Source organism: Neomonachus schauinslandi, chromosome 13 (assembly GCF_002201575.2).
Source record: "Neomonachus schauinslandi chromosome 13, ASM220157v2, whole genome shotgun sequence".
Classification (NCBI taxonomy): domain Eukaryota; kingdom Metazoa; phylum Chordata; class Mammalia; order Carnivora; family Phocidae; genus Neomonachus; species Neomonachus schauinslandi.
This window is the reverse complement of record NC_058415.1, coordinates 46,011,274-46,025,480: the sequence shown is the minus strand read 5'-3', so window position 1 is coordinate 46,025,480 and position 14,207 is coordinate 46,011,274. Positions and strand designations below refer to the sequence as shown.

The 14,207-nt window shown below is 37.9% G+C and overlaps 1 protein-coding gene across 2 annotated transcripts in view; it reads left to right on the top strand.

Moving 5' to 3' along the window:
• The window catches only part of HACD4 (3-hydroxyacyl-CoA dehydratase 4), a 51,340-nt gene that overhangs the window by 32,082 nt on the left and 5,051 nt on the right, over positions 1 to 14,207 (top strand). For both annotated transcript variants that reach the window (XM_021697286.2, XM_044920610.1), the window contains exon 5: positions 3,482 to 3,588. In XM_021697286.2, the coding sequence (XP_021552961.1) occupies positions 3,482 to 3,588 (107 nt within the window). The remainder of the gene's footprint in view (positions 1 to 3,481; positions 3,589 to 14,207) is intronic.

Below are 14,207 nucleotides of genomic sequence, written 5' to 3'. Positions count from 1 at the left end.
AAAGTATTTCTAAATAATTTCTAAAGCCCTAGAGTGAGTTAGAATGAAATGTTTTGTTGAATGAAAAGGACTATCATTCTTTGTATATATAATTTAGGAAGTTATTCCTCATTTTTTAACTGATAGTTTTGTAGACCTGGGGCGAATTTCATGGACTTTTGTAGCCCATGACTTTCTGTTCATGAGACAAGGAGCCCCATCTGGGACTGGGACTTTCTGACATATTGTTCTCTGGTACGCCTGACTCTTTCAGTGTCGATTCAGTCTCTGATAAGCTCAGGTAAACCCATTAGAGAACAAAATGATTTTAACATTGAGAGTAGTATCATGATGTCATGGAAGGGCTTTTTAACAGAGGAGATCTTAGGGATGACTCCCACCTCCACTGCTTGCTATATAATCTTGGACATACCACTGAACCTTCAAAAACAAAAGAATTGAGATAATTCATGTACTGTGATATTCACCCTTTATTTTTAATTAATTAGAGTGAGAGTGAGGGTGGGGAGGGGCAGAGGGAAAGGGAGAGAATCTTAAGCAGGCTCCACGCTCAGTGTGGAGCCAGATAGAAGGCTCAGTCTCAGGACCCTGAGATCATGATCTGAGCTGAAATCAAGAGTCAGACACTTAAGTGACTGAGCCACCTGGGCACCCAACATTCACCCATTTAAAATAGAAAATTTGTGGGTTTTAGTGTATTTAAAGATGGGTAACTATCATCACTAATTTGAGGACATTTTCACTGCACTCTGTAAAGAAACCCCAAAGCTCTTAGCAGTAAAATCCCCATTTTCTCCTCTCAGTCCCTGGCAACCACTAACATACTGTCTCTATGAATTTGTCTGTTCTGGACATTTCATATAAATGGAACCATCCAATATGTGGCCTTTTGTGACTGATTTCCTTCACTTAGCGTAATGTTTTCAAGGTTTATCCATGTTATAACATGTATCAGTATTTCATTCCTTTTTATGGATGAATAATATTCCATTATAGCGATATACCACTTTTATCCATTCTTCAGTTGATGGACATACTTTCTGGTTATGAGGAATACTGCTATGAACATTCATGTACAAGCTTTTGTATGCACATAGGCTTTCATTTCTCATAACTTAGAAGTGAAATTTCTGAGCACCTAGCCTTTTTGAAACTTTTTTTTTTTTCTCTGTTGGGGTGGAATTATCTTCCCAACTTACCCTAAAATGACTTTTTTTTTTTTTTTCTTTAAGGCAAGGACTAGAGGGATACCTGGGTGGCTCAGTTGGTTAAGTGTCTGCCTTCAGCTCAAGGTCATGATCTCAGAGTCCTGGGATTGAGCCCCACATTGGGCTCCCTGCTCAATGGGGAGTCTGCTTCTCCCTCTGCCTCTGCTCCTCCCCCCCCCAACTTGTGCGTGCTCTCTGTCTCTCTCTCAAATAAATAAAATCTTAAATAAATAAATGCAAGGACTAGAAATTTCCTCAGCCTGATAAAGGCATCTATAAAAAATCCACATCCAGATGATTGTTCATGTTGAAAAACTGATGCTTTCTTCCTAAGATGAGGAATGAAACAAGGATGTACACTCTTGCCACGTCTACTCAACATTGTACTGGAAGTTCTCATCATGGCAGTTAGGCAAGAAAATGATGTAAAAGGCAATCATATTAGAAAGGAAGGAGTAAAGTCTCTATTGGCAGGTTATAAAATCATAAGGAATCCACTAAAAATACTAGAACTAGTAAACTGGTAAAGAAAGGTTGTAGAATACAAAACCAATATACAAAACTCAGTTGTGTTCTATACAACTTGTAATGACCTATCCTAAAATAAAATTAAGGAAAAATTTCATTTATAATAGCATCAAAAAATAAAGTACTTTGGAATCAATTTAACAAAAGATATGCAGAACTTACACATTGAAAACTTTAAAATACTGTTGGGAGAAATTTAAAAATATCTAAATAAAGAGATAGCCCATGTTTATGGGTTGAAAACTTAACATTGTTAAGACTGCAACACTCTCCAAATTGATCTGCATATTCAAGGCGATCCTTCTCAGAACCCCAGCTGGCTGCTTTGCAGAAATTGCGAAGCTGATCTTAAAATTCATATGGAAATTCAAGCAACTTAGACTAGCCCAAGCAATCTTGAAGAAGAACATAGTTGGAAGACTCACACTTCTCAATTTCAAAACTCACTACAAAGCAATAATAATCAAGAATGCAATACTGGCATAAAGATATATCATAGAATTGATAGTCTGGGGATAAATTCTCATATAGCCAATCGATTTCTGACAAGGGTACCAAGACCATTAAATGGTGGGGGGGGGGAATAGTCTTTTCAACAAATGGTGCTGAGACAACGAGATGTCCACCTGTGTTGGACCCTTACCTCACACCGTATACAGAAGTTAAAATGGATCGAAAACCTAAATTTAGAGCTAAAACTATAAAACTGAGAAGACTGCATAGGGGTAAATCTTGGTGATTTGAGATTTGGCACTGGATTCTTAGACACCAAAAACAGAAGCAACAAGAGAATAAAAGATACAATGGACTTCATCAGAAGTGGCTTTAAACATGTAAGATGTTTATCTACTCTTGCAATAAAAAAGTAGATGCCAGTTTTTCACTGAGATTGGTACAAATCAAGTTTGATAACATGCCATGTTTAGTGAAGGCTTGCACTGTTGGTATATGGTTTTTATGTACACAGGTAAGCAAATGCAAGAATATTTGAGAGGATATATAAGAAACTGGCATTGGTCATTGCCTCTGAGGAATGGAATCGGGGTCCTAGAATGGGAGAAAGGTTTAGTTTTCTCTATGTTTTCAAGGTTTTGGATTTTGTTTTGCCATATTATGTACAGCCTATTCCAGTACTCAAAGTATAGTCCCTAGACCAGTGTGGCATTAGCATCACCTGGAACTTGTTTATAATAGAAATTCTCAGGTTCTACCTGAGACCCACGGAATGAGACACTCTGGATATACGGCCTAGCAGTTTGTGCTTCAGCAAGACCTCTGGGTGATTCTCATGTATGCTTAAGCTTGAGAACCACTGCCTAGTCAGAGAAACAAAAAGATGCAGAACTAAATTTATTCCCTAAATATTTACAAGTATATCTGTCTTTAAAAATCTAGCGGCATGCTGCATAAAATGGGCTTAGCTTCTGAGTGAAATTGAAGCCACTAATCAGGGAAACTTGTAATTTGCTGAGGGCTAAGAGTTCCATTTTTCTTTGTTTACCTCCGTAATTATCCATGATCCACCTCCTGCGACAAGCCAGACTGACGCAGTTCCCTTCCCCTTATGTATGTATGTATGTATGTATTTTTACCTCTTCTGCTTAAATGATAGGATATAAAGTTTGGAATTTAAACGTTCCAGTTGTATCTCTGTATTTAATTACAGTGTAAGATATTTTCTTCTCTTGTTCTTTCCCAGACGTCAGCAGGAAATGATGTTTCTGAGCTCCTTTGTTTTCTTTTAGGTACACTTACAGCATGTTATCAGTCATAGGAATATCCTATGCCATCTTGACCTGGTTCAGTCAGACACTGTGGATGCCGATTTATCCTCTGTGTGTTCTTGCTGAAGGTAAGACAATAGTGACTTTGCATTATTGCTTACTGACAAAAGCACTCTAGTTATAATGGTTCACTTAACTTTTTGATGATTAAATCACTATTTTTGCTACTGCTAGCTGACAACTGACGGTGAATCATTCCTGGCACACTTCCCTCGATGCAAAAAAGCAAAGCATTTAAGAAACAATGTTAGAGGGGGAGGCAGCTTTGCACAGTAGACAAAATATTGGATGAGGAATGAAGACATCTGAGGACAGGCCCTTAACTTCATTAACTCGCTGTGTGAGTTTTGGGCAAATTATTTAACCTCTCTGTTTAGTCATCCAAAAGGGGTTTAACATTTAGTGACTCGGTGATTTTTTTTTTTTTTTTTTTTTTTAAGTAGGCTCCACACCCAGTGTGAGGCTTGAACTCATGATCCTGAGATCAAGACCTGAGCTGAGATCAAGAGTCAGATGCTTAACCGATTGAACCACCCAGGCGCCCCAGTGATTATTTTTAGTGCATAGAAATTCAGTTCCCCCGGGCTGGACTATCTTTCCTACTTAACCATCTACCATGCATCACACTCTCTGCCAGTAACAGTTAACTCTACCTTTAGATCAGTCATCAATTTCTCAGGGAAGCATTCCTCAACTTTCTCAACTAAGTCCATTCCCTGTCCCCCATTCCCCACCGCCCACCCCCCACACCAGTACAGCACCATGAATCTTTCTTTCATAAGACGTGTCTCAGGTGTGATTAGACATTTGTGTGATTCTTTGAATGATGACTGTTTCTTTTCTAGCCTCTAAAGCAACTTGGGGATATGGGGTTGTTTCCTTGCTTGCCTTTTTCTCATGCACCCAATATACATGCTCAATAAACACTGAATAAATTACTGAATACAATATGAAGTAAGCTAGCTACTTAGCCTAAATGTAAACCTAAAACTTAAATAATTCATAAGTTTGCAAAAAGCTTGAGGATATTAGGGGAGTATATGCTTCCTTCTGTAATGGATTTGGCAGACTGGTAAGGAACTTTGTGAAACAGACATTAAAATTTTTGAAAATGGGGCGCCTGGGTGGCTCAGTTGGTTAAGCGACTGCCTTCGGCTCAGGTCATGATCCTGGAGTCCCGGGATCGAGTCCCGCATCGGGCTCCCTGCTCGGCAGGGAGTCTGCTTCTCCCTCTCCCACTCCCCGTTTGTGTTCCCTCTCTCGCTGTGTCTTTCTCTGTCAAATAAATAAAATCTTAAAAAAAAAAAAAGAAGATGGCCTCACTGAGGTTTTAAAAAAAAAAAAAAAATTTTTGAAAATGGAAGGCATAATGAAATAAGAAAGCATATTAAGGTAACTAAGGGAAAACATACAAAAAGAAATTTAACATAAAATGATGACATTGGCAATAATCATAAAGTGTATATATTCTACTCACGTTTCGTATTTACCGATGACCAGAGAAAAGTTTATAGTAAATCATATTAGGTAGAACTTTAAAAATTTGTTTTGCTTTCAAAAGAATTACTGATTTTTAGGATAGACTATGCCAAGAGAATCTAGAGAATACTCCTGAAAACTAAAAAAAAACTGGATTGCTCATTTCTTTGAGAATGAAGTTCTTCACTCATTAAAACATTAAGTACATTCCTTTGTTATATCCTATGAAAAATACCATAAAGAATATATTATAAAGGAATAAGGTAGAGATAGGAGTAATCTTTTCCTAAAAATAAAGGATGAATAACTGTATAGAAAACTTTTCCATTCTCATTATTTGATAATGTTAAGCCTTTCTGGGAAAGCCATGTTCCAATATGTTTGCCATAAAACCCATTTCTTTTATTGAAATTAGATTCATAAACTTATTCTTGCAATTAAAAAGCAAAGTATATGCAGAAAAAGAGTCTGGAAGCATATGTGACAAAATGTCAATAATGATTCTGGGTAGCAGAATACAGGTAACTGTAGTTTTACCTCTACATGTTTCTTTATATTTCCAGTGCCCCAAAGTATAAAAATATGTAGTTAAGAAAACCTAGTTGACTTTTGATGACTCTAATATTTTTAAATAGCTATAGTTTCCATCCAATACTATAAAAGACAAAAGCAGGTTCTATAGATAACCAAATCAACTGTTTGTACTGATTAAATTCTAGAGACTTAGGTGCAGCATCTGGAAATCTCAGACGCAGGACAATTGCCGACCCCATGCGCCTGCCATTCATCCTGCTCAGGATGGCCCTAACAGCTTTCGTTGCCCAACACTTCTTCTGTCTCGAATTTTTTTTAATTTACAAATAATTTTAGACTCCGAAGAAGTTACAAAAACAGTGCATTGTTCCCATATACCTTCACCCAGCTTATCCTGAAAACATCTTATATAACCATAGTACATTATCATTTCATAAAGTGTCATAAAAATCTGTATGTGAGATATAACTTCATAGAAGCTCCTCTTTATTGAAGTATAATTGACATACAATGTTATATTAGTTTCAGGTGTACAACATATTGATTCAACAATTCCATACATTACTCATTTTTTGCCACAGTAAGTGTAGTCACCATCTATCACTGTACAACGTTTTTATTTTATTTTATTTTATTTTAATTTTTTTTAAAGATTTTTTATTTATTTATTTGAGAGAGAGAGAATGAGAGAGAACACATGAGAGGGGATAGGGTCGGAGGGCAAAGCAGACACTCTGCCGAGCAGGGAGCCCGATGCGGGACTCGATCCAGGGACTCCAGGATCATGACCTGAGCCGAAGGCAGTCGCTTAACCAACTGAGCCACCCAGGCGCCCCTGTACAACGTTTTTAGAGTAGAATTGACTGTATTCCCTATGCTGTACTTTTCATCTCCATGACTTATTTTATAACTGGAAGTTTATACCTCTTAATCCCCTTTATCTATTTAGCCCATCCCCCAAATACCTCCCCATTGGCAACCACAAGTTTGTGCTCTGTATTTAAGAGTCTGTTATTTAGGTGGCTCAGTTGTTAAGCGTCTGCCTTCGGCTCAGGTCACGATCCCAGGATCCTGGGATCGAGCCCCGCATCGGGCTCCTTGCTCAGCGGGAAGCCTGCTTCTCCCTCTCCCATTCCCCTTGCTTGTGTTCCTGCTCTTGCTGTCTCTCTCTCTGTCAAAAATACAAAAAACAAAACTTTAAAAAAAAAGTCTTTTATTTTTTATATTCCATGTATAAATGAAATCATATGGTATTTGTCTTCCTCTGTCTGACTTACTCCACTTGGCCTAATACCCTCTAGGTCCATCCATATTCTTGCAAATGGCAAGACCTCTCTCTCTCTCTCCCTTTTTTTTTTTTTTTTTTTAAATGGTGAACATTCCACTGTGTGTGTATCTTCTTTAACACATTAATACATCTTTATCCATTCATCTATTGATGACACTTGGGTTGTTGCTTCCTTATCTTGGTTATTGTAAATCATGCTGCAGTAAACATAGAGGGGTGCATGTATCTTTTCAAATTAGTGTTTTTGTTTTCTTTGGGTAAATACCCAGTAGTGGAATTACTGGATGGTATGGTATTTCTTTTCTTTTTTTTTTTTTTAAGCTAACACTCTAATTATCTGTTTTATTAAGGAATACTTTCTCAGAAAAATATAAGACAAAAATCTTAAGTATATTTTAAGCATTCACTCATGCAGTGCACTCGTGTCTATTCAACATGAGGGTCTCTATACTTTTAACACTGCTCAACCCATTCCCATTTAATATTTGAATGTGAAATTTCCTAGTAAGTGTGAGTTCACCGGTATGGTATTTCTATTTTTAATTTTTTTGATGAATTTCTATATTGTTTTCCACAGTGGCTGCACCTATTTACATTCCCACCAACAGTTGTAGCAAGTTTCTTTTGCTTCCCATCCTTACCAGCATTTATTATTTTTTTTTTTTGATTATTTTTTTATATTAACTATTCTGACAGGTGTGAGGTGATATCTCATTATGATTTTTATTTGCATTTCCATGATGATTAGTGATGTTGAGCATCTTGTGCTCGCTTCGGCAGCACATATACTAAAAAAAGTGATGTTGAGCATCTTTTCATTTAGCCCACTGTGTCTGTTTGCCATCTGTATGTCTTTGGAAAAATGTCTATTTAGGCCCTCTGCCCATTTTTTAACCAGATAGTTAACCAACTGTCTGGTATTGAGTTGTGTAATTTTTTTTTTTTTTTAAGATTTTATTTATTTATTTGAGAGAGAGAGAGCACATGAGAGGGGGGAGGGTCAGAGGGAGAAGCAGACTCCCTGCTGAGCAGGGAGCCCCATGTGGGACTCGATCCTGGGACTCCAGGATCATGACCTGAGCCGAAGGCAGTTGCTTAACCAACTGAGCCACCCAGGCGCCCTTGAGTTGTATAAGTTCTTTATATATTTTGGACATTAACTATTTCAGATATTTTGCTTTCAAATATCTTCTCCCATTCTGTAGGTTGCCTTTTACTTTGTTGATGGTTTCCTTTGCTAGCAAAAGCTTTTTATATTGATTTAGTCCTAATAGTTAAGTTTGCTTTCATTTCCCTTGTCTGAGGAGACATGTATATAAATATGTTGCTAAGGGTGATGTCCAAATTACTGCTTATGTTTCCTTGCAGGAGTTTTATGGTTTTAGGATTCACATTTAGGTCTGTGATCCATTTTGAGTTTATTTTTGTGTACGGTCTAAGAAAAGGGTCCAATTTCATTCTTTTGCATGTAGCTCCATTTCTGCACCATTTATTGAAAAGGCTGTCTTTTCCCCACTGTAAATTCTTGCCTTTGTCATAAATTAATTGACTGTATAGGCATGGGTTTCTTTCTGGGTTCTCTATCCCGTTCCACTGATCTATGTATCTATTTTTTATGTCAGTACCATACTGCTTGGATTACTGTAGCTTTGTCTCATATCTTGAAATCTGGAATTGTGATACCTCTGGCTGTGTTCTTCTTTCTCAAGATTTCTTTGTCTATTCAACGTATTTTGTGGTTCTATACAAATTTTAGGATTATTTGTTCTGGTTCTATGAAAAATGCTATTGGTATTTTTATAGGGATTGCACTGAATCTGTAGGTTGCTTTGGGTAGTATGGACATTTTAATGTTAGTCTTCCAATCCATGAGCATGGTATATTGTTCCATTTGTGTCCTCTTCAGTTTCTTTCATCAATGTCTTACAGTTTTCAGAGTATAGGTCTTTCATCTCCTTGATTAAGATTATTCCTAGGTATTCTTTTTGGTGCAAGTGTAAATGGTTAGTAGCATATAGTAGAAATGAAACAATTCTCTGTTAATTTTGTATCCTGTAAATTTACTGAATTCATTTATCAGTTCCAATAGTTTTTTGGTGGAGTCTGTAGGATTTTCTGTATGTGGTGTAGCATGTCATCTGCAAATGTGCTGGCTTAACTTCTTCCTTGCCAATTTGGAAACCTCTTTTTTCTTGTCTGATTGCTGCAGCTAGGACTTCCAGTACTCTGTTGAATAAAAATGGTGAGAGTGGACATCCTTGTCTTGTTCCTGATCTTAGAGAAAAACCTTGATTTTCAGCATTGAGTATGATGTTAGCTGTGGGTTTTTCACATATGGCCTTTATTATGTTAAACCCATTTCATTAAGAGTTTTTATCATGAATGGATGCTGTATTTTGTCAAATGCTTATCTGCATCTATTGAAATGGTCCTATGGGTTTTATGTTTCCTGTTGTCACTGTGATACATCACATTGACTGATTTGCAAATATTGGATCACCCTTGCATCCCTGGAATAAATCTCATTTGTTCGTGGTGAATGATCTTTTTAATGTATTGTTGTATGCAGTTTGCTAATATTTTGTTGAGGATTTTTGCACTGTGTTCATCAGAGATCCTGGCTATAGGGTTTTTTTTCTTTTTTCTTTTTTTCTCCCTCTTTTAACAGTGTCTTTGGTTTTGAAATCAGGGTATTGATGGCCTTGTAGAATGAATTTGGAAGTTTTCCTTCCTCTTCTATTTTTTAGAATAATTGGAGACTAGGTATTAACACTTCTTTAAGTGTTTGGTAGAATTCACCTGTGAAGCTGTATGGTCCCAGACTTTTGTTTGTTGGGAGTTTTTGATTACAGATTCAATTTCATTACTAGTAATTGGTCTGTTCAAATTTTCTGTTTCTTCCTGAATCACTTTTGGGAGATTGTATATTTCTCAGAATTGATCTGTTTCTTCTAGGTTGTCCAATTTATTGGCATATAATTTTTCATATTCTCTTACAATCTTTTGTATTTCTCTGCTATCAGTGGTTATTTCTTCTTCCTTTTTAATTTTATTTTAGTTCTCTTTTTTTCTGATGAGTCTGGCTAAAGGATTATCAATTTTGGTATTTCAAAGGACCAGCTCTATCTCTTTTTTTGTTTTGTTTGTTTGTTTTTAGTTTTTCACTTATTTCTGCTATAGTCTTTATTATTTCCTTCCTTCTGCTTTCTGCTATCTTTGGGGTTTGTTCTTTTTCTAGCTCGTTTAGGTTGTTTGAGAGTTCTCTTGTGTGTTGAGGTAGGCCTGTATTGCTATAAACTTCCTTCTTAGAACTGCTTTTGGCACATCCCAAAGATTTTGGGCTGCATTGTTTCCATTTTCATTTGTGTCTGTGTATTTTTTTTTTATTTTCTCTTTGATTTCTTTGTTGACCCATTCATTGTTTAATAGCAGTTTAGCCTTCATGTATTTGTATTCTTTCGAGAGTTGTTTTTATAATTGATTTCTAGGGGCGCCTGGGTGACTCAGTTAAGCGTCTGCCTTCAGCTCATGTCATGATCCCAGGGTCCTGGGATTGAGCCCCGCATAGGGCTTCCTACCCAGTGGGGAGCATGCTTTTCCCTCTCCCTATGCTGCTCCCCCTGCTTGTGCTTGGTCTCTCTGTCAAATAAATAAAATCTCTAAAATAATTATTTTTATAATTGATTTCTAGTTTCATACTGTTGTTGAAAAAAACGCTTCATAGGACTTGAGTCTTTTTAAAATTTTTGAGACTTGTGTTGTGGCCTAACATTTGATGTATCCTGGAGAATGTTCTGTATGCACTTGAAAAGAAGGCATATTCTGTTTTTCAATGGAATGTTCTGTATATATCTGTTAGGGCCACCTGGTCTAATTATGCCACTCCCGTCTGGCCTGCAAAGTTTCTGCTGAAAAAATCAGCTGATAGTTGTAGGGGATTTCCCTGTGTGTAATGGTTTTCTTTTCTCTTGCTGCTTTAAAAATTCACTCTATATCACTGCTTTTTGCCATTTTAATTATAATGTATCTTGGTGTAGACTTCCTTAGATTCATCTTGTTAGGGGCTCTCTGTGATTCCTAAAATGCGTGATGTCTCTTTTCTTTCTTAGATTAGGGAAGTTTTCAGTTATTTCTTCAAGTAAGTTTTCTGCTCCCTTCTCTCTCTCTCTCTCTCTCTTCTGGGATCCCTATAATGTGAATGTTGTTACTCTTGACGATGTTGTTGAGTTCCCTTAACTGATCTCATTTTTTATTCTTTTTTGTTTTTGCTGTGCAGCCTGATTACTTTCCATTACTCTGTCTTCCAGATTGTTGATCTGTTCTGCATCCTCTGATCTGCTTTTGATTCCTTCCAGTGTATTTCATTTTTTGAATTCTTCAGCTCTAACTGGTTCTTTTTTGTATTTTCTCTTTGTTGAAGTTCTCACTGAGATCATCCACTCTTTTTTCACATCGAGTATTTTTATGACCATTACTTGGAACTCTTTATCAGGCACATTAGCTACTTGTTTCATTTAGCTCTTTTACTGTGATTTTGTTCTTTCATTTGGGCCATATTCTTCTGTCTCCTGATTTTGTCTAACTCTGTGTGTGTTTTTGTGCAGTAGGTTAGTCAGCTACATCTCCTGGTCTTGAAAGTTAGTGGCCTTAGGGCACCTGGGTGGCTAGGTCGTTAAGCGGCTGCCTTCGGCTCAGGTCATGATCCCAGGGTCCTGGGATCAAGCCCCGCATCGGGCTCCTTGCTCGGCGGGAAGCCTGCTTCTCCCTCTCCCACTCCCCCTGCTTGTGTTCCCTCTCTTGCTGTCTCTGTGTCAAATAAGTAAAATCTTTAAAAAAAAAAAAAAGTTAGTGGCCTTATGTTGAAGAGGTCCTGTGGAGCCCTCTAGCACAATTTCCCCTTGGTCTTCAAAATCAGGCACTTTAGGAATGTCTGCTGTGTGGGCTAAATGTGCCCTACTGTTGTGGCTGAGCTATGGTTGCTTTCAGTTCAGCCAGCTGCCATGACCCACTTTGCCTGCTGTGGGCATACTGGGCAGCGTTTGGTCCCTACACCATTGAGAGGGCTGTTTGAGGCCTCTGTGACTAGTTGGTGGGAAGACAAGCAGTCAACCTAGGTGTCTCCAATTAGCCTCTCTGCCACAACTTCTGTTGCACCAAAGTGCAGGGCTTACTCCCTGTACAGCGAGCTAAGATCCCGGGCTGTTGAAACTGTGGGTGTACTGGTGTGTGGGACTTATTTCCCCCCTCCCCAGGGTAGGAGTCACTTTGAAGTAGCTTTGTCCCTGCCAGGGCCTTCTGCAGGATGTGGGAGGCAGGAGCCCATTTGCCTGCTGAAGGGGGCAGGTTGGATGGGTCAGGTCAGTGACATGGTGCTAGCAAGATAGAGGATTAGCACTGGCTCCCATAAGTGTCTAGTCATGGGGAGGGGAAGAGAAATGGCACCTGTCAGCACTTTTTTTTTTTTTTAATTTTAAAGATTTTATTATTTGACAGAGACACAGCGAGAGAGGGAACACAAGCAGGGGCAGAGGGAGAGGGAGAAGCAGGCTTCCCACCAGGCAGGGAGCCCGATGCGGGGCTCGATCCTAGGACCCCGGGATCATGACCTGAGCCAAAGGCAGACGCTTAATGACTAAGCCACCCAGGTACCCCGTCAGCACTTTTGTTCCCAGAGAAATCTGAAGATCCTGCCCTTCCAGCACACAATCTAAGATGAGTCTATAAATTTCCGTGACACATACCCCAGGCACTTTTCAAACTGCTGCTTCTGCACTGTGTCTCCGCCAAGTTACTTATTATGCTGGGTTCGTAAGTGTGGGGACTCAGTTTCCTATTCCCCTCTGACTCTCCTGGCATTAAGCCTCCTGATTTTTAACATTCCTGGAGTTAAGCACCACTGATTTTTTTTTTTTTTTAATTGAAGTATAGGTGACAAACAATTGTTACAGTAGTTTCAGGTATGCAACAGTAGTTTCAGGTATGCAACATAGTGATTCAACAACTCTGTTATGCTGTGCTCACAAGTGTAGGTACCGTCTCTTACCATACAACACTGTTACAGTGCTATTGATTATATTCCTTATCCTGTACCTTTTAGCCCTGTGACTCATTGATTCCATAATGAAACTTTTGTCTCCCACCCCCCTTCACCCATTTTGCCCAAGCCCCCCACCCCATCCTTGGTAGCAACCATCAAGTCTCTGTATTTATGGGTCTGTCTGCTTTTTGTTCTTTTGTTTTTTAGATTCCATAAATAAGTGAAACCATATGTCTCTTGTCTTTTTGTGTCTTATTTTACTTAGTGTAATACTCTCTAGGTCCCTCCATGTTCTTGCAAATGGTAAGATCTCCTTTTTTTTATGGCTAAGTAATATTCTGTTGTGTATATGTGTATATACACACACCACACATCTTTATCCATTCAACTATTGATGGACACTTGGGATTGCTTCCATATCTTGGTTATTGTAAATCATGCTGCAATAAACAGATGCATATATCTTCTTGAATTAATGTTTTTGTTTTCTTTGGGTAAATATCCAGTTTTGGAAATACTGGATCATATGGTATTTCTATATTTGATTTTTTTTTTAAACCTCCTTACTGTTTTTCACAGTGACTGCACCCATTTACATTCCTACCAATAGTGCAAGCAAGAGGGTTTCGTTTTCTCCACATCCTTCCCAAAACTTGTTACTTTTCTTTTTGATACTAGCCATCCTGACAAGTGTGAGGTAATATCTCATTGTGATTTTGATTTGCATTTCTGAGATGATTAGTGATGTTGAGCATCTGTATGTCTTCAGAGAAATGCATGTTCATATCTTCTGCACATTTTCAAATCGAATTGTTTTTTTGGTGTTGTATAAATTCTTCATATATTTTGAATATTAATGCCTTCTAAGATAAATAATTTGCAAATATCTTCTCCCACTCAGTAGGTTGCCTTTCTGTTTTGTTGGTTTCCTTTACTATGTAAAATTTTATTTTGGTATAGTCCCAATAGTTTAATACTGCTTTTGTTTCCCTTTCCTGAGGAGACCTATCCATAAATCTGTTGCTAAGGGAGATATCCAAGACTGTACTGCCTGTTTTCTCCTAGGAGACTTATGGTTTCAGGTTTCACATTTAGGTCTTTAATCCATTGAGTTTATTTTTGTGTATGATATAAGAAAGAAGTCCAGTTTTTCTTTTGAATGTGGCTATTCAGTTTTCCCAGCATCATTTATTGAAGAGACTGCCTTTTCCCCATTGTATATTCTTGCCTTCTTTGTTATGACAAGATACATAGGCATGGGTTTATTTTTTGGTTCTCTATCCTGTTCCATTAACCTATGTCTTTTTTTTTTTTTTTTTTTTTTAAAGTAGGCTCCATGCCCATTGTGG